Source organism: Oryza brachyantha, chromosome 8 (assembly GCF_000231095.2).
Source record: "Oryza brachyantha chromosome 8, ObraRS2, whole genome shotgun sequence".
In the NCBI taxonomy this organism is placed as follows: domain Eukaryota; kingdom Viridiplantae; phylum Streptophyta; class Magnoliopsida; order Poales; family Poaceae; genus Oryza; species Oryza brachyantha.
This window is the reverse complement of record NC_023170.2, coordinates 15,115,139-15,134,431: the sequence shown is the minus strand read 5'-3', so window position 1 is coordinate 15,134,431 and position 19,293 is coordinate 15,115,139. Positions and strand designations below refer to the sequence as shown.

General features: G+C 38.1%; 2 protein-coding genes across 3 annotated transcripts; one reads left to right on the top strand and one right to left on the bottom strand.

Annotated features, from left to right (window-relative positions):
* The first annotated feature begins 2,615 nt into the window (after nt 1-2,615).
* Nucleotides 2,616-6,296, top strand: LOC102719414 (phosphatidylinositol 4-kinase gamma 6). Its single transcript, XM_015840343.1, has 3 exons — nt 2,616-3,059; nt 3,796-4,894; nt 4,993-6,296. Exons 2-3 carry the CDS (start codon nt 4,804-4,806, stop codon nt 5,913-5,915), a joined length of 1,014 nt encoding a protein of 337 aa, XP_015695829.1. The 5' UTR covers nt 2,616-3,059; nt 3,796-4,803; the 3' UTR covers nt 5,916-6,296.
* A 1,562-nt stretch (nt 6,297-7,858) lies between these two features.
* Nucleotides 7,859-10,796, bottom strand: LOC102719138 (DNA-3-methyladenine glycosylase). Of its 2 annotated transcripts, none has more exons than XM_015840558.2 (5): nt 10,303-10,796; nt 9,575-9,632; nt 9,391-9,474; nt 9,113-9,290; nt 7,859-8,779 (listed from the first exon to the last, which is right to left on the bottom strand). In XM_015840558.2, the coding sequence occupies exons 1-5, from the start codon at nt 10,724-10,726 to the stop codon at nt 8,489-8,491; spliced, it is 1,035 nt and encodes a 344-aa protein (XP_015696044.1). In that variant the 5' UTR covers nt 10,727-10,796; the 3' UTR covers nt 7,859-8,488. The 2 variants fall into 2 exon arrangements, with proteins under 2 accessions (XP_015696044.1, XP_006659524.1); XM_006659461.2 differs by having other exon boundaries at nt 9,113-9,254.
* Nucleotides 10,797-19,293: the final 8,497 nt, after the last annotated feature.

The window sequence follows — 19,293 nt, the reverse complement described above, 5'->3', positions numbered from 1 at the left end:
GTACATCTCAAAGAGGAAGAACGAGATATTTTTGTGCTAATGGCTGCAGTGCAGAATTGCATGTCAGCTTGTTCTGTTCGGATCAGCTTGAGATTGCAGTAACAGTTTTGCTTACGCTGGTCGACTGCTGTGCAGCTCAATTAGTTCAATTTTTTAGTACATTTATCAATTTAATCAAACTTTACTGAAATATCAAACAAATTTGTCTCAAATAGTAAACATAAATAAATCAAATATTACGATTACATTAATTGTAACAAAGTATATATGTACAATTGTGCTATTCGTGCAATAATCATTTACAATATGCAAGGATTAAATCGTCCATTCATGTCTCATTTCTCATTTAACACCGTTAAGTGAGCTTAACGGATTAGGGTTAGTCGGTGCCTTTATTTTTGAAAAATGGAATTAAATCTGTAAAGTGGAAATAAGATGGTCAAAACGCTTCTAAAATAGAGTTAGTTATGCAATAGCCCATATAAAAAATATTGTTAGGCGAAGAAAGAAAATAATACAAACATGAATTGGTGGAGATAAGGCACTACAAAAGTGGATTTGTGAATAATTAATTAGTATAAAAGTTTGTAGGTGGATAAATTAATTATTGTCTCATGATTATGAAATCCCTTTTATTTCAGAACAAATTTAAATGATAAAATCTCTTATATCGCAGGATATATGATTATAAAACCCCTTTTATTTTTAGAACAAATTTAAATGACAAAATCTCTTATATTATGAGAAATAAAGAGTACTACCAAATAGTACTCTATTGTATTTTGTACAAACTCCATCCTGAAATAACTTTACTTCACTTTGGTTCGTACGATAAATAAATTTAACTCTAAACAATTATTGCACTGGAAATTTGAAAGCGGAACAAGAGTTTGCATAATAATATTACTAGCATAGTACCAACCAGATTTTGTTGCATACAAGAAGTTTTTCTATTAATTTTCACAATATTATTGTTGGTATTCGTGTGCTAAAAGTGCAAAAGAAAGTTTTGTGAGCATGCTACCGCACTGCAATCTGTGTTTGGGCTTGAAATAGGCCAATTTGTAACTGGGTTTGAAATAGGGTAAATTAGCCCAACTCTGATCATTCGGTGGTTGTGTTTTACTTTGATCGCCTTTGTTTGTTCAGTGTGATGTAATGGAAAATGATTTGTCACGGCCTCACGGGCGTCAGATTCCTGACCCAAATGGCTCACTCGTGAGTCACGACTACATTCTCACGATTATGCCTCGCGTGCTTGGTGAGTAGCAACATTGGTCTCTCATACATATATTCATGTAAGTTTAGATCCCTTCAATCTATATTTATTTTTAACTACTTTTCAAACTATGATTTGATATGACTATTGTGTTCATTATAGTTAATTCGTTATTATAAGACCCCATATGATTATATTATACTAAAATAATAATATATGTTTCTTTGTATTGGATCGAGATGTTGCATTGGGTACTTTGATGTTGTTTACTGGAGAGGGGGAAGAGTCAGATCTGGTACTCCTTTTGTGAATTCTTCGATGTTTTAATCAATATTTTCAATGCTTCCTTGTGTTAAATTGAAATGTTGCAGTGACTTATTTTTGTCTTTTGATGAATAAGGACTTATTGTTGTTTTAATAGATGAAATTTGATGGTTCATAATATACAATGAAAATTTTTCATAATATGATTCAGTTATGTTTCATCATTTTAATAGTTGAACATTTTTTTAGCAAATAACGAAATATTTTTTATATGTGATGAAACACAAATAGAGTAGAACCCGAAATATAGTCCTACAAGATCTTGTTGTAAATAATTAGTTACAACAATATATCAATTTAATCCTATTGTAAATCAAATATATATTTTAAAGATATCATGATCTAAAGATGAGAAATGTCGTACATGTATACTACATATTTGGGGTTCCTCCTTGCATGTGACCATGTGAATGCATGCATTGCAGAGTGTGAGATCATGCTTTAAAGAATTAATTACAACAAACATATCAGTTTAATCCTGTTGTAAATCAAGTAGATATTTGAAATATATCATGATTTAAAGTTTTTTCTAAAGCTGAGGAATGCCATTAATGTATACTACATATTTGGGTCACTTCCTTGCGCGCTACTATGCACATGCATGCATTGTAGCAAAGCTCACTCTTTGTTGTGAATCAGATCGTGGGATGGACGCCCGATCGGGCACTCGATCCATATGTGTTTCCTGATTTAATACTCCACCAGGCATATATAGGGGGTCATAATTGACACTTTATTTTAGTAGTTTACAAAATTTAAATATTATGATTAAAAATAGATGGCTTGAAATTTCATATGGTTTTGAGTTGAAAACATATAAGAGCTGAGTTGGGTCATGAAATAATCTATAGTCTTGATTTAGCACCTCCACAAATGAGTCATGGTTATTTAGATCTCCTCAGCTAATCACTCCATCATGTGATTGGAAAATAAAATCATGCATGCATGGTTGATTCTTCGATTCCAAACATGCTAAGAATAGTGCATTCTATATAACCTCCTGCACAGACACTCCTACAAAGATCTTCCAGCTAAGTGTAAACTACCCCCAAAAATTGCGAGGGAGAACTATTCTTGGTATCTTCCATGAGATTAGAGAGGGGTTTATCTTGGAAGAACTCTAGCTGTTAACCATGGCTATAAAGGGCTCATCGAGAGATTACCTCGCCTTATTAACTATGGTGATTAGTTAGTTTAACTTCTTCTTTTCTACGATCTTGGCCTGCTGAAGAGAGTTAAAGAGGAAGACAGTGTGTCCCATCGCATCGCGGCAGTGCATGGACTGGCCGTTAGGTCTATGACAGGTGACACATGCTCCATCATCGAATATCTTACCCTCACCGGCTTTGTCGCTGCACTCGTTTCTCGCTCCGACTTTCTAGAGAGTGAGTGAGATTCTCCTGGTAGGGCTCTAGTTTGTTCGTTGGTTGAGGGGAATCTGATTGTGGCGCAAAGAATTTGATTCCATTATCAGAATGGCCATATTTTTAGGGTGAAATCATGATCCATGTGGGTGGTAAGCAATTCATTTCCACTACCTTGTGTCAATTTATTAGTAGAATGCATTGTATATGTTGTAGAATTGATGGTCTCCAGTCCTAACACCACATGACTCGGATGCCATACTTTATTTTAATTTTGATTTTTTTACATGTCATCTAAAAAAACACTAGCAACACCTGAGTCAAAATTATGTTACCCATTGATTGTGCACAATATTATGTTCTAAATTGTAAATCCAAATACATTTATGTTTTTATTTTATCATTTGTCCTCTGGCCATTTACTATTATGTCTGAATCATCTATATAGAAATTGTTCTTAATGATAATACTATATAATCCTATTTACCTGTGAGCACACTTGGGTTAGGTTTGTCACAGATGATTACTTTAAATATGCCAGATATACATATGCATGCTTCATATAGAAGAAAAAAATGTGCTTAATTTCCTTTAAGTACGTTAAGGCTATGCTAACTTCCATTCACCTTTGTGTAGCAATAACAAGATCTTCCATAGAATTCTCACATTTAGTTTTCATTTTTACATTTGGATTAGAGTTACTTTCTTTTTCATGTCTTACCTATATCCCTATTTCTATGCAGCCTTGTTATTTCATTCAATATATGATTCACTCTTGCTATCGTGATCAATATAGTTGAAGCTTGCTATTATGTTTTTTTTCTTATTTTTCAAACACGTGTAATGATGAATAAATACATGAGTTCTCATGGTTTGTATCTTTTGCAGAACCTATATATTTGTGTAGCTTTTTATTTCAAGCATCTTGATTTGTACCCTTGGACAAGCTAAGCCATGAGCAGCGTGAGCATTGATGGTTCATTACATTGATGATATTGTTTGTTGGAAATTGTTTGCTCTCATCTCATTACCGATACAATTTGCCTCCTTGATGTGGCACAAGGCAGGAGCTACCGTACACTGACTGTTTCTTTTTGTCAGTCTTTATGTCAAAGATTAGAACCTCAGTAGTTCCATTCAGACAAAGATGATTATTTCAGTTCTAGATCACACATTCAACAATGACTACCCATCGAAGAACCGCATTGAGGGGAGATCACTTGGTTGGAAGCGTGTATTTGTTCAAACTGATAATGGCTCTGTCTTAGGCATTGAACTGGAGTGAGGAGAAAATGCACACATGGTAAAAAAGAAGCTACAATTAGCCCTTAATATTCCACCGAAGAGAGTTCACTGACATGTGGTAATCAACTTTTGAACAATGATCTCAGCTATATTTGTCATGATTCACCATTGCTTCTCACTAGAAATCACATCCACAGAAGTTGCTCCACCCCTTGCCTCTCTCCTATTGGAAAGGAAGTTCAACATGGTGATCATAGTAGAGTAATTGAAATCGTGGGTTGCACAAGCCCTTCTGCGAGGATGAAGCAGTTAGTTAATGATATTGTTCAAGGAATTGATAAAGGCATTAAACCAGTATCTATCTGCAGAGGGATGGGTGGTGCCTACTATTTTAGAGACATGTGAGGTGAGCATGTTGCAATAGTTAAGCCAACCGATGAGGAACCATTTGCTCCAAATAATCCTAAAGGTTTTGTAGGGAAGTCCCTTGGACTACCAGGCCTTAAAAAGTCAGTTCGTGTTGGTGAAACAGGGTCTCGAGAGGTCGCTGCATACCTCCAGGATTACAAGAACTTTGTAAATATACCTCCTACTATGCTAGTAAAGATCACCCATAGTGTGTTCCATATGAATGAAGGAGTCAACTAAAAAATGAAGGCCAATGGCAACAAAACACAAGCTCTTAGCAAGCTTGCTTCTTTGCAACAATTCATTCCTCATGACTATGATGCCAATGACCTTGGTACGTCAAGCTTTCCTGTCTCTGCTGTTTTCCTATCTCTGTTGTTCATAGGATTGGCATACTAGATATTAGAATTTTCAACACAGATAGGCATGCAGGAAATATTCTAGTCAGGAAGCTTCCAACTGGTGCCGACAAATTCGAAACGCTGACAGAACTTATTCCTATTGATCACGGCCTTTGTCTTCCAGAAAGCCTAGAGGACCCTTACTTTGAATGGATTCATTGGCCACAAGCATCTATTCCTTTCTCTGAGGAAGAACTTGAATATATTGCAAACCTAGACCCTATAAAAGATGCTGAAATGCTTCGCATGGAGCTGCATATGATCCATGAGGCAAGTCTTAGGGTGTTGGTCATCTCAACAACATTTCTCAAGGAAGCTACTGCCTATGGCTTTTGCTTGTCTGAGATAGGAGAGATGATGAGTCGACAATTTAGTAGAAAAAAGGAGGAGCCAAGTGAGCTTGAGGTTGTGTGCATGGAGGCAAAGAAGTGGGTTGAGGAAGGAGAGTGGTTGCTTCCAGGAGCTAACTTTGAAGGAGACTATGATAATGAGCCCACTCATTTTGATCTTGACTATGAGGATGATCCAGTTGCATTTGAAGCATCGTTTGTCAACAAATTGAACCATGTTAAAGGCAATTCCAAAAACCCACTATCAAAATTAGCTAAAGTAAATGAAGATGAAGGTGATAATAGTGAGTTCAAAAAGCATGATGCGGACATTTGCACAAGTCCAGATACTACTAGGGCTACTTTTGCCTCAAAGTTATTGATTTCACCAAAAAAGCTTAGTTTTAGTGGAAGAAACAAATGGCGCCATACCCGTGCAACTAATAAAAATAACAAGTATGGTAGTAATCGTAGTGAGCATAACCGTGGAGGTTGGAGCGCTAATGAGATGCTACCACTCACCTCGAGTTTCGTGAGGTTATCAGACCTAAGTGTTATCGAATGGAGTGCATTTCTTGAGAAGTTTCAGACTATACTTCCAAGCATGTTCCAAGATCGAAAGTAAAATGCATCACGTAATCCATGGTTGATTCAGAGGTTGGGCACTTCTTGTCAGTTTTAAAATGGTAGCGAAGATTACAAGGTAAAGTAATGTAGGTCAAACCAAGTTGTATTGTTGAGATGATGTGTTCTACCATGGTAGCAGATGCATTAACCCTTTACTAGGAGGTCAAGGAGAATAAATTTGTCTCTAATGTACATACCAGAATGTTCAAGATAAGAAAATAGAGCATGTGTGCTATGTCTGTACATACTTTCTAACTTTATATGTGTTGTTTTCATCTTGTACATATTAACATATGCACTGTAGCATCAATCACCGTATGGGCTATTATTGGGATCGAGAGCACAACTGTGATTGACCATTTTATGCATTCTAAATATTCATGAGAAAAGCTTTAGATATTATTTTATTTACATATATATAAATAGTGTTTGTGTTACTGTATGTGTTCTACATGGCCAGATAGGTTGGTTGAACTAGCATGGTCCACAACATGCATGACCTCATGACCTGGCTTGGTAAGAATTGACAGCTATAGCGGGCCATATCGTACATGCCCCTGTGTCATGCCCTCAGCCCAGGCACGGCCAGTAAGAAGCCAGATTGTACTACGCTGGCTTGGGCATCCATAGATGCCCATGGGCAATAACAACCCATAGTATCAATGGCATATACAATTCAAAATAGGTAGCAAAAATTAAAGAAAAAATACATAAAAGGAAAAACAAAGAAAAATAAACATATGGAAAATTTCTAGAAAATATAGAAAATGGAAAAAATATAAACATTTAAAAAATTTAGAAAACATAGAAAAATTATGAGGAAAATAGGTGTGTCGGCCAGGCATGCTCGTGCTTGGGTTGGTAGGCCATTATCGTTTTTGGGTCCTGTTGTGCCATGCCCTCATCCCAATCATGACACGACCTATTGGGATGTGGTGGCATGGCCAAGGACCAAAAAGGGTCATGTCTCTGTGGGCCATACATAGTATACTCATGATCAGGCTAGCACGCTCTAGCATAGACCATTTGGTCAAATATATATGCATCTATCCTTGAATAGGTAGATCAAGCCCATCGATGGAAAAATAATCTCAAGATGCTTTAGAATTTAGGCCCCCTTTGATTCAAAGTAATTTTATATGATTTAATTCCTATAGGAATTTTTCCTACAAACCCCTTTGAATCAAAGGAATGAACCCTATGAAATCATTTGATATTCCTATGGAATGCATGTTCCTATATAAGTTTTGGAGGAAATTTAGCAAGAGGCTGAACCTCATGAAAAAAAAATCCTTTGAGTCTATATCTCTCTTCAAATTCCTGTGGTCCAATCAAACGGTCATTCCTACATTTTTCTTGTGTTTTGCAATCTTCTGTTTTACACCTATATTCCTGTCAGAATCTTATGTTTTCTATTATTCCATTTTTTTCATTTCTTTGATTCAAAGGAGCCCTTATAGGAGTGGTCTATCCATGTTTCACTGCCCTTTGGCTTTGGCCATGTGGCCCTTGAAGGTCCAGATTGATTGAGATTCATAGGGGTGTTTGTTTCTAGGGACTTATTTTTAGTCCCTAATCACATCGGATGTTTGGACACTAATTTGAAGTATTAAACATAGACTAATAAAAAAACTAATTTCATAAATGTGAGCTAATCTGCGAGACGAATTTTTTAAGCTTAATTAATCCATAATTAGCAAATGTTTACTATAGCATCACATAGGCTAATAATGGATTAATTAGGCTCATTAGATTCGTCTTACGAATTAGTCTAAGATTATGGATGAGTTTTATTAATAGTTTATATTTAATACTTCAAATTAATGTTCAAACATCCGATGTAACATGGGGCTAAAAAGTTTAGCCCCATCTAAACAACCCCATAGTTCCATGTTATAATATATCTAATACTATATTATTAAATCTTTTGAGATGGAGGGAGAAGTTGCCAACCATGGTTTTTATCCATCATCTGGCAGATATAGTGACAGATATAGTGAGTACACCCAGATAGTAGACATCTTCTGGTAACCTGACAAATGAAAAATAAATACCATCTCGTCTTGATGATCGAATATTCATACAAAATAGACTAAACTAAAGGATCTTGAGAGAGAAAAGCCACACATGACACATGGAGCAACCCAACCTATTCTAGTGAGCATGTAAGTTGTGGGCTCCATTCTCATGCAACACCCCAGTTAAGCCCAAACAGAAGGAAGATCTTCTTAACTTATTCTTGCAAACCAACCAACCACTAACTTACTCACCTCACCACATTCCAAGCGGGAGCGAGCAGGAAAAAAGGAAAATAACTTAACACTAGCCTAGTTCAGCGCACATCATACAAATCATCGCCAATTCACAGAGCGAAGAGAAAACCAAACAAAAACGAAAGTTTAAGATCGTGGGGGAATTTTGAGGATCAGCGACTTAGCGCCGATGAAAAAGTTTGGTTTTTTCTTAGGGCCTCTTCGGTTTGAATGATTTTCAGAGAAAAAAAAGATAAATTGAACTGTTTTATCTAAAATTCCTGTAAAATTTATATGATCTGAAGAAGCCCCGAAGGATTCAGGCGGCGACGTTGGTGATGCCCCAGGAGCGGTCGGCGAGGCGGACGCACTCCGGGAAGCGGAAGCAGTCGACGAGGTGGTCGATGACCATGCCGGCGGCCTGCATGAAGGAGTAGACGATGACGGGGCCTACGAGGCGGAAGCCGCGGCGGACGAGGTCCTTGCTCACCGCCTCCGACTTGGGCGTCCGGAACGGGATGTACTTGTGGTGCTTGTACTTCCCCACCGTCGGCCGGTGGTTCACGTGCCCCCATATGTACCGGCTAAATGACCCAAACTCCTTCCCCACCTGCATGCGACAGGGTTGATTGGTTGACTTTTTTTCGGAGAAAAAGTAATTTGTAAATAATTTTTTTATGCACGTGTTCTTAGTAATTTAATGTTAAAATTTAAATTTTAGCTTATAAGTATAAGAAAAAAATAGACGGGGTGACATGCATGCCGGTTGGAATTCATTTTTATGTATTAATCAGTTCATTCAAAAGTTTGTGCTTAAGTTTTGAAATTTTTTGCTTGTTTTGATCTGAAGTTTGGCAAGTTTTTAATTAGTTTTTGAGAGGAGGTATATGAACAGTTCGTTGCGGGTGTGCATGATTTTGCATTAGTAGCGCGCAGTGCTCGCCTTCTGAATGCATTTGGCGTTCTCGATGATGCACCGGACCCTGCACTCGGCCAGCTTCAGCTCCTTGTTGCCGCTGATCTCGGCGACGTCGTTCTCGTCCATCTTCGCCACCGTGTTGGGATCGAAGTCGGCGAACGCTTCCCTGAAATGGATCAGCCACAGCCATCGCCATGCATGGCTCATCACCCGTTTTTAATTAGAACACAACCCTGAAGAAATCACTGGCTGCGTACTTCGTATATGTACTGAAGAACAGGAGTGTTCAGAGTTTCAGGTACCTGTACATGTCTCTTCTCTTGAGTATCTCAGTCCAGTTGTGGTCGATGAGCATCCCCGACAACGCAAGCAGCTCGAAGAGGCGACTGCAAATTGCAGTAAAGATGGAGTGAGATATTAACAGTACCGCAAAAATTATAGATACAGAAATGAGTAGAAATGGACAGTACAGTACACAGTACATACTTGTCGTTGTACACAGGGACGCCCCAGCACTCGTCGTGGAACTGAATGTACGCCTCATCTGCACAAGTTGGGTTTCAGTCGTTAGTGATCAGTTTTCAGCTCTTGTACTTTGTTCTCTCCCTTTTTGGATTTGTGTTTTCTCAACAAATTGCAAATAACTGCCAAAAAAAAGGGACTACAAGAAACTGGAGAGAAGTCCCTTTCTGATGAAATTGTCAACTGAATATTTTTCGTGAGGGCATCATCAAGTGACGACCGAAACTTTGGTCAAAATCAAAGAGCTTCATCAGCCAGTGATGCCGACTTCTGCTATATCCAAAGTTCCAAACTTATTTTCTGTCGAGGGTAATGTTACCTACTCTTTTCAACAAATCATAATTAATTACTAACTTCAATCATAAGTTGGTGCACAAAGAATTAATTAATCTTTTTATCTTGCATGTTCACTTATCCGATATCCTGCAGTTCTCCTAACAATAAACTGATGCTTGCCTTAGGTGACAAGTACATATCTTTTCTTTTTGCAAGGAAGTACATATTCTTTTTGACTGCCTACTGTTGTTAAGTAGGATGAGGTGATTGTTCCTCAGAATCTGTCCACCAAATGAAATATGAAACCAAAAAAATATGTCTGCATGACTGCATGAAAATTAGCAAAAAGAGAGAGAGAGAGAGAGAGAGAGAGAGAGGGAGAGAAGAATATATAGCAAGTAAAAACCATTTCTTACCACTGTTTTTGGTGATCCAGCTGCACCTATGCAAGCTCCCTGGCTCACTGCAATCAGAGTCCTCTTCCTCCCCCTCAACATCATGATCACTAACCTTGTCATCTTCTCTCCTCCTCTCCAAGGACATGAGCACATCTCCCCAGGGGCTAAATGTGCCACCATACAGCAAAGGGACCTTTGGCTCCCAGCTAGAATTTGAGCTACTGAGTGATGAGTCATTGGAGTTCTGTGACAGGGAGAGTGATGACAGTGTGAGGTTGGAGCTGGTCCTCTGGATCCCCAGAGGGTAGATCCTCTGCAGGTACTTGCTGGCATGGCTCATGGCACCCTGCAGCTGCTTCCTGTCTATGTTCTTCACCATGTGTTGGCTAGGGCTCTTCTCAAATGCATGGTGGTGCCTGCTGTGTGATGATGTGGTGAGCATTGTGTTGAATTGCCAAGAGGCAAAAGGGTGCAAGAAGACTGAAGAGAATGTGTGGTTTTCTTTGCAATGTGTGTTTCTGGGTCTCTATTATAAGGTTTGATGGTTGAGGTGTTGTGTCCTGGCCTTGTTTGGTGGCATATGAGCTTCATGGTAGCTGGCTAGCTGCAAGACAGCTTCCACTGGATCTTATTGAAAATGTGATGGATGTGATATTTTAGTGAGTGGAAAGTGTTGGTGGTTTGAGCTTGGGGGTACATTGATGCTTGGTTCCTCCTGGGATTACGTGGCTGGTTTTCCACTGCTACTCACTGTCACTGATTACCTTTTCGGTAATTCACAGGTAATAATTTAATTGCGAATTTATGGGCAGGAGAACACCTGTAGTTCAAAGGTAGGTTTAACATCCTCCAATAGTCACATGGTAAATTTGCTTCCTCGGTTTGCAACTATGGTTAATCATTTGAAGTTTATTTCACCCTGCCTTTTCCACTATTCCACTATCAGTCCATTCCATAGATGGTGCCTTTTGGAGTTCCTCAGAAACAGTAACTGGATGGTAATCTTACACATTAGTGGAAATTCTTAATACTCCCTTTGTATCTAAATGTTTGACGCAGTTGACTTTTTTATACACGTTTGACTATTCGTCGTATTCAATTTTTTTTAAAAAAATATAAAGCTATATATATATATGCATAAAAGCATATTTATCAATAAATGAAATGATATAAAAATAATTAATATTATGTAAATTTTTTGAATAAGATGAATAGTTAAACGTGTAACATTTAGGGACCGAGGGAGTATATTTGAGTCTACTATATTTGTAATGCTCCATCCATTCAGAAACGTATGATGACATTTTAGAAAACGTAACGTCAGCCTTCTATAATCTTGAGCGCCAACCTATCTAAACGCAATTATTTATAATGTATAAATGAAATCATTAGATTTTCACTAAAAATAAAATGACTCTTTTTCACTTACATCGTCATATAAAAATTAATGGACAAAGATGCACATTGGATACCATGCGTTGGCAGAGCTTCAATTATCATTTTGAGGGTGCTAATAAAAAAATGTTGGATATAAGAGGAAGGGCTCTCATATTGATATTTATAAAGAGGGGTGAGGCTTTAAATCTAGACCGGCTAGCACTTCAGAAAACCCTTAGAGTTTCGGTGAGGGCGCAAACATGAGAAAGTGTTAAAAGGTAGGCGCTAATTATCATTGTAGTATTATGTAATTTTTCAAAAATTTTGGGGAGGCTATGCATGTCTTGGCAAATTTTGCTATAGGACATTATCGTAAAAGTTGATCTTTAGGCCTTGTGTGCATTGTTTGAATGGGGAGTATTTGTTTAATTTGTTGCTCTTGGACTATATGAATAATTTTAGCATCACAAGTATCTGAGTCGTCCTTTTATTTCAGGTTTGGTAAATCATCTAGATGACTCAAATTACATGTGGCTAACTTAATTCCACTACTCATTTTCATTCATGACCTTTCCGGTAGTTCTACTTGGCTGATAAATGCTAAGCTAACTGCAATACCTTTTCCAACCGATGGTAAGTTGTTAATTTAGTAGCATGAATTGCTGGTAGTTCAAGCATAGGGAACGTAAGGTACATTTGTCTTTTTTCTTTCAGATTACATGGCTAATTTCATCCTGGTTTTCTCTTTCATTGATCATCTTTTAGGTGGTTTAATTCATTGACCTGACAAACACACACTTGCCTAGTTTCATGGATCATGTAAAACAATGCACTATATATAGTTTAACGGCTAGAAAACACTGATGGTTCAGACATCAACTGCTTCCTTGGCCTTCAAATTTGCACCTACAGTACCTGTTCACTTACATGGTCAGTTTTATCCCAGTTATCTTTGTCACAGATAGCTCATCCTTTTGTCAATTTCCAAATCTAATTTCATCGAGTAACTAAACCATTTATGGTAGTTTAAACTTTGAATACTGTACATGTACTGTGTTGCACTTGCACTTGACCTACATTGTGATGTCTTTCTTGCATGTCTCCGTTCCTCTCTCATGCGTCTCTATTCCAAATTTCAGACTTTATCAAAGTATGGAAAGGCTACGGCTAAGGCTTGAAACCTAACGAAATTTATAATTACTGGCTAAATACACGTGCTTTGTTACGGAGAAATATAATTATACGTATGTTAGTATTGTTTGAAACTTGTATTTTAGAGATGAAAAATAGAACCAACATATAGGATTATTTTAAAATATTTTATATACTTAAAAAAAGTTGGTAAGATAATATATAATATAGTTGGTGGATGGCAGATTCACTATCGTCACCATTACTTTTTTTTTTAGAGTAGTATAGATAAAATTATAAAATCTCTCTTTTAAATACCGATAGTCGTATACTGCACGGCGATTAGTATTACTAATTTAAGATTTTTACGCTTAACTACATCCATCCTAAAATTGTGAATGAATGGAAGGTCTAGTTTCATTAGCACATTCGAAACACTTTCTGATTACTAGAAAATGAATTCCACTAGCTTTGAAAAAGTGCTACATGTATTAAATGACGGAGAAGAGGGGAAAAGTGCCGATTTCTTAAGCCTGACTTCATGGTACATGTGTTTGTTTGGGTGCCATTAATGTTTTCTTGTCTATTCATCGATCTGTCTTAATTCTTTCGGATTAATCTTTCCAACCGTTATTTCACAAATTCAGAAAGCAGAAATATTTGGTATTTGTTCTGTTGGGCATGCACTTGGGCTTTGGGTAGGTATATATCATGGCTCACTTTTCCTTCTCTTCTTAATTACAGATGACCTTCTTGTACATTAGCTCCCCTAGCAACTCAAGTCTACATCTCACCGCTAACAAATTACTACCTTCCATCTTACCTATTTGACGTTTTGGATATTGACACAATCTACAATACACATATATGTTATTATAACTTTTCAAACTATATATCTATAAAAAATATTTAAATATAAGCATATGAAAGATTGTTTCATAAAAAATCTACCTATATAATTTTCTGATAATATTTTATTATTTATTAATGATTTAAGATTTTTCAGGTTTGTCTGCACGCTCGTGAGAATGTCAGTGCTTTTGAGATCAGAGATAGTAGAATGTCACTAGCAGTATAGAAAAAACAGTACTTGTTAGAATGAACAATTTTATCATCTTTGAAAACGTACTATAATTTTTTACGTAAAATTTTGATATTGCCAACTGCCTTGAGTTACTGGACGGTTCAGAATTTGTTGTAGAGTATATCAATACGTACACACACAGTTGGATCATTTTTATATGATGAAAGATACACAGTTGTATCATGCAAAAGAGATATCAGGTAAAAAAGAAAGTGTACACGGCAAAGCATTATTGAAGGCTCTTAGCTGATCAACCCAATACGTGCTGAATGCAGCTGTTCAGCACCTGATCAGAATATAATATATGTGCATCAGTGCATGATAGGTTCTATGCTAGATGTAAACAACTCTGAACAAATCCAAGCTTGCAAACATACTTTAGATCAGAATGATCTACAGATCAATCATGAAGAAAGAAGCAAAGGATCATCATATTCATACATATTGAATTTCTTCTTTTGCTTTAGTTGCGAGGTCACTAGGGTTACCAGTGACCCCTTGTCCAAATGGACAAGGAAGTATCATCTTTCAGTTCACATTCAATCAAAGATGCTCAGCGTGCGTAGATATCTCGTATCTTCTGGTGGAACAAGCCTTTCCATCAAATTGTAAAATTGGACGCCAAGTTTGAAATGGTGTTAGAGCTTTGAAGCTCTAGTTGGATTGGGTGGCAGCGGTGTATCAGGTGACTTCTGAAGAAATTGGTCGATTCTCTGTCGCCCAGCCAAATTTTTCAGGACAAAACTGTTAAGGGCATGGGAAATGGCTACTTTAGATAGGAAATGGCTGCTTTGGGCCTTTGGCCCTCGTTGTTTGGCTTTTTGTAAACAAAAAGCCAAACAACGTATATATAAACAAAAAATAATTTATAAATAAAACTTTTATATACATATTTTTACTGGTCTAAAATAAACTTTAATAAAAAAAGTCCAAATCAACTTCAAATTTAAAGCTAAAAAATTAAATTTTGACTTATACTTATAAACAAAAGTGAAGAATGTTTACCCTTCAGTCCTTCTACCTGTACCCTTATCAAAAACCATATTGTAATACCAGATGGCAATATGAGCTTATCTACCCAGAGAACACCCAACCAAACAACATAAGAGAAATGACCTCGATACCATTACCTGCAAGTAATTAAGTTGTTAACTTGCACTACTAAGGGGGTGTTTAGATTAAGAAAAATTTTGGGAGAAGTGTCATGTCAAATGTTTGACCGAATGTCGGAAGGGGTTTTTAGACACGAATGAAAAAACGAATTTCACGGCTAGCCTGGAAACCGCGAGACGAATCTTTTGAGCTTAATTAATCTGTCATTAGCACATATTGGTTACTGTAGCACTTATGGCTAACCATGGACTAATTAGGCTCAAAAGATTCGTCTCAACATTTCTTCCGCAACTGTACAATTAGTATTTTTAGTTCATCTATGTTTAATGCTTTATTTAGATGTCTAAAAATTTGATATAATGTTTTTGAAAAAAAATTAAGAAATAAACAAGACCTAAGATTTGAGCTTCAAATGCCAATATATGCACTGCTATCTGTCGAGCTCCAGCTAGCTAGCTGTGAAGCTCGATCATGTCACTTCAGCCTTGTGATAAGGTGCAGGCTGCTGAGTCATGTCAGGGCCTGCATTTGTTTAAGCCCTCGGTGAAGCTGAGCCAAACTTGCCTGCTCACCTAACGCAACTCATCAAATCCCACTTTTATGATCGAGAGCTTGAGACTACCAAACCACCGTAGACTACAGCAAATTACTACTCTAGCTAGCATGGAGTTCGTATGATGTAGCTAGCCACATGGAAATGAAAACACATTTAACTGGGAGTATTTGCATGACTTGTCCTACACAAATCTGTGGTTATCAAGGCTCAAGCTTTTAATTCTCACACATCACCATCCATCCCTACATGGCGTGCGCTCGCGTTCGAGCAACACGGCGTTCTTGAGCCCACGCGAGAGCGTGGCTCGCTGTCAGACTGCATGGCAGGCAGAGTATATCTGCAATTAGGGAGTGATTTTGTACTGTAAATCAGTAATTTAATTATCTTAGAGAAATCTGAAGGTGATGGCGATCATGCAATGTTTTAGGCATCCCATATTTGCAGATAATTTGGAGTGTTTATAGCAGTAAACTTCCCCTGAATTTTCTTGACAGTAATTGCATTTGCGGCCGTAGTACTGCATCTCTGAATTTGCTTGGCTTTGAGGTGTTTCACTGGCCTGAGGAACAAGCAATTATTTGCTGTATGTTTCCATGTATAAGAAGTGGCATCTTCATAATAGTTTAATGCCGAAAATTCTGATAGTCTTAAGCATTGTAGGTGATTCATTTAATTTCTTAGGCATCAGAGTTGTATTCAGAAAGCCAGAACACTTTCTGAATTCTAGGATGAGTTTGGTTGGGAAGATTTCATGGGTTGGGATGGAGCCAACCTGGTTTTGCCCTTGTTTGGTTTGGGAGTCGGAAGGAGTGGGTCGGACCTAGGAGGGAATATTCTAGCCAGATTCGGGGTGGGATGATCCGGCAAAATTTGCCGGACCGAGCCGACCCAGCAGCGTGCGCGGGCGCGCGTGAAGAGGGCCCACGCAAGGGTGAACTCTCCGGAAAAATCACCGGTGCATAGACCGCATCTCCCTCCTCCGCTCGCGATTTTTATCCCCCTCGGCGTTTCTTCCTCGTAGGCGGCTCAACAGCGACAGGGGGAGGAGAGAAGGCTGCGGCGGCGACAGGGAATAGATCGGCGCTGGCATCAGGTGCTCCCCTCCCTCCTCTCCTCTTCACCTCCTGCGCCTCGTCCTCGCTATCGGAAGACGGCGGCGGCGAGGCCGATGGTCCATTTCCGGCCGATGACGTGTCGAGGCTGCCGAGGAGGGAGATGAAGCTAAGGCACTCGACGAGCACTTCTTGCTGCCCTTCATTGATGTACAGGTCTTTCTAGATGAATATGATGCATCCTCTCATCACTCCAACATCTGCAAATCGGCAGTACCGTACAACAAGCGGTTAACATTTCGTGCGAATTTCATCCATTTCAAAGTTTGATCGATTGTTCAACCGTGTCATTTGTTGCTTGTTGATAGCCAAAAGACATATTGGCAAAAGAAAAATAATTTGTGATTATTATCCTTATATTACTTAGAACGTGGATTAATTGGCTTGTCAATGTTTTAAAAATACTATTTATGTGTGAAGAATTGATATATTAATGCATGCACATAACTATTCTCAGTTTGTAAACTCAGTTGGTAACTTCACATATTTGTTGTGAGGAGGTAATCTCACCTTTGCATATGAGGAGGTTACTCTACCTACTTGTCCTACCAAAATTCATCCATCCAAACACAGGATAGGTTTATTCCATCCATTTTCATCTCTCTAACCAAACAGAAAACATGCTCGCTCTAACCCTTCATCCAAACAGAAAAATGAAACCGCTCTAACCCAAAAAAAAGGAATGGGTCTAACCCATTCTAACTCATCCCCAAACCAAACACACCCCTAATGTTTGCATGTTTCCCTTTTTTTTTTCTATAGTAGTACTTTTAAGTATAAGTAGTTCAATTTCTTCTTAATTGGATACTAATACTATCCATTATCTAGTAGAATCATTTACACCTCTATTCTTTGACATGTCCACATTTCTGCGATGCTTCATTAAACAATACTTGCTAGTTTCAGGTAGTTGAAACTTAGGACTTCCTGCTCCTGGTGCACCTGTTCTTTTGGACGTCAGTTATGCTTCTAGTCTCTTCTTCCATGATTTGCATGGCTAAACTCACCTCACTTATCTCCATCGTTTTAACCTTTCCGGTAGCTGGACAGAACAAAACGACATTTACTCTTGTGTTTAACCGATGAAAGAAATAGCGGTGGTTTGAACTTTGTGTAGGACGGATTCCAGGCTATACATATGCATGGCTGATTTTGCCCAGCTTTTCTTTATCAGCAGTGTTCTTTTGGCACACATATACTCCACATTTGCTAGTTCTTGTTTGCTTCTTGTTAGTTAAGTCTTAATTAGTAAAATCAGAGGCTTCAAGATCAATCCTTCGAATTATTGAATGCAGCTTAAGAATTAATGGCTCTGGTGAAGGGTCAGATAGAAAGTGACAACATATATATCAGATATGCATGCAGAGATGTCATTTCAGAGAAGAGGAAAAGAAAAAGATAGTAGTAGTATATAGTAGGCATGCAAAGAAAGAGAATGCAATTAACACAGAGGAGGATTTCCTTACAAAAGGGACATCCAGGGGTAATAATTTAGGCATGGCGTGTATGCATGCATACATGTTGGGTATTATTATTATAAACCGGAATAGATTTAGACATTTACGTCACTTCATTAGAGGGAAATGTTCATGAACTTGCACCATCGTCATCATGCACCGTGAAACTCTTTTCCCCGTTTAGTTGTGAGGTCAGTAGGGTTTGCAAGTGACCTCTTGTCCATGAGGACAACGAAGTGCCCTCTTTTGTTTTGTTAACCAAGACTCCAAAGATGCTCATCTCATTGTGGGCTTGTACTTCACAGCTCACATATTTTGCCGGTAGATCCAAGAGGCCTTTCTCGGAAATAGCAGGATTGGAAGCTAAGTTTGCAATGACATGCATAGAAGCTATAGCACTTCTGTCATCTACTACCATGATACGAGCATGGACTTTAGTCTTCAGGAATAGCTTGTGTCCCCCAAAGAAAATGTTAGTAGCTCTGAATATATATATTGTCATGACTTGATCATGTTTCAGACCCTCGCAATTATATCATCTCAATAAGTGAAAAGGCACAATGCAATCTTGATCTTAGGAGAGTTTTCATCTGCAAAGATTTTCTCCGATTTCGCTGAAAGAGGCCATCACATATAGGTGATAGGTCCATTACAATGTTCAGGCCATCGTCTGAAAAAAAAAATTATATCTCACTGCTCTGAGAGATCGCATTTTTTGTTTATGAGAAGTGCACAGACGCATGTACTCATTGTGCAAATCTTTCCTGCTCACCTACTGCAAGCAAAGCCACAGAGACCGATCGATCGATCATGATGTCCGAGAGATCACGCACTAGTGCTTAGCTTTCGCGACGACTTGAGACCATGCACCGAACCGCCGTATACGGCAAGCCTCTGACTCACTAATTAACATCAGCAATTAGATAGGCTACGCTGCTATTATATATGTAGTAGTATATGCTTAGCTAGCTACTTGCATGCATGACTTGTTCTACACATATCGCCGACAGCCGACAGGCCATGGCTCTGGCTGATGCTGCGATGCTTAACTGAAATGCGCATTATGTTTGATGCCACGTCTCTTCGCCTCTGTTTATACTCATAAATCAAAATTTAAATTTTTAACATTAATTTTAGAGTTTTTCATCAAAGTTTATCTTCCAGCTTTAATTTAGATCG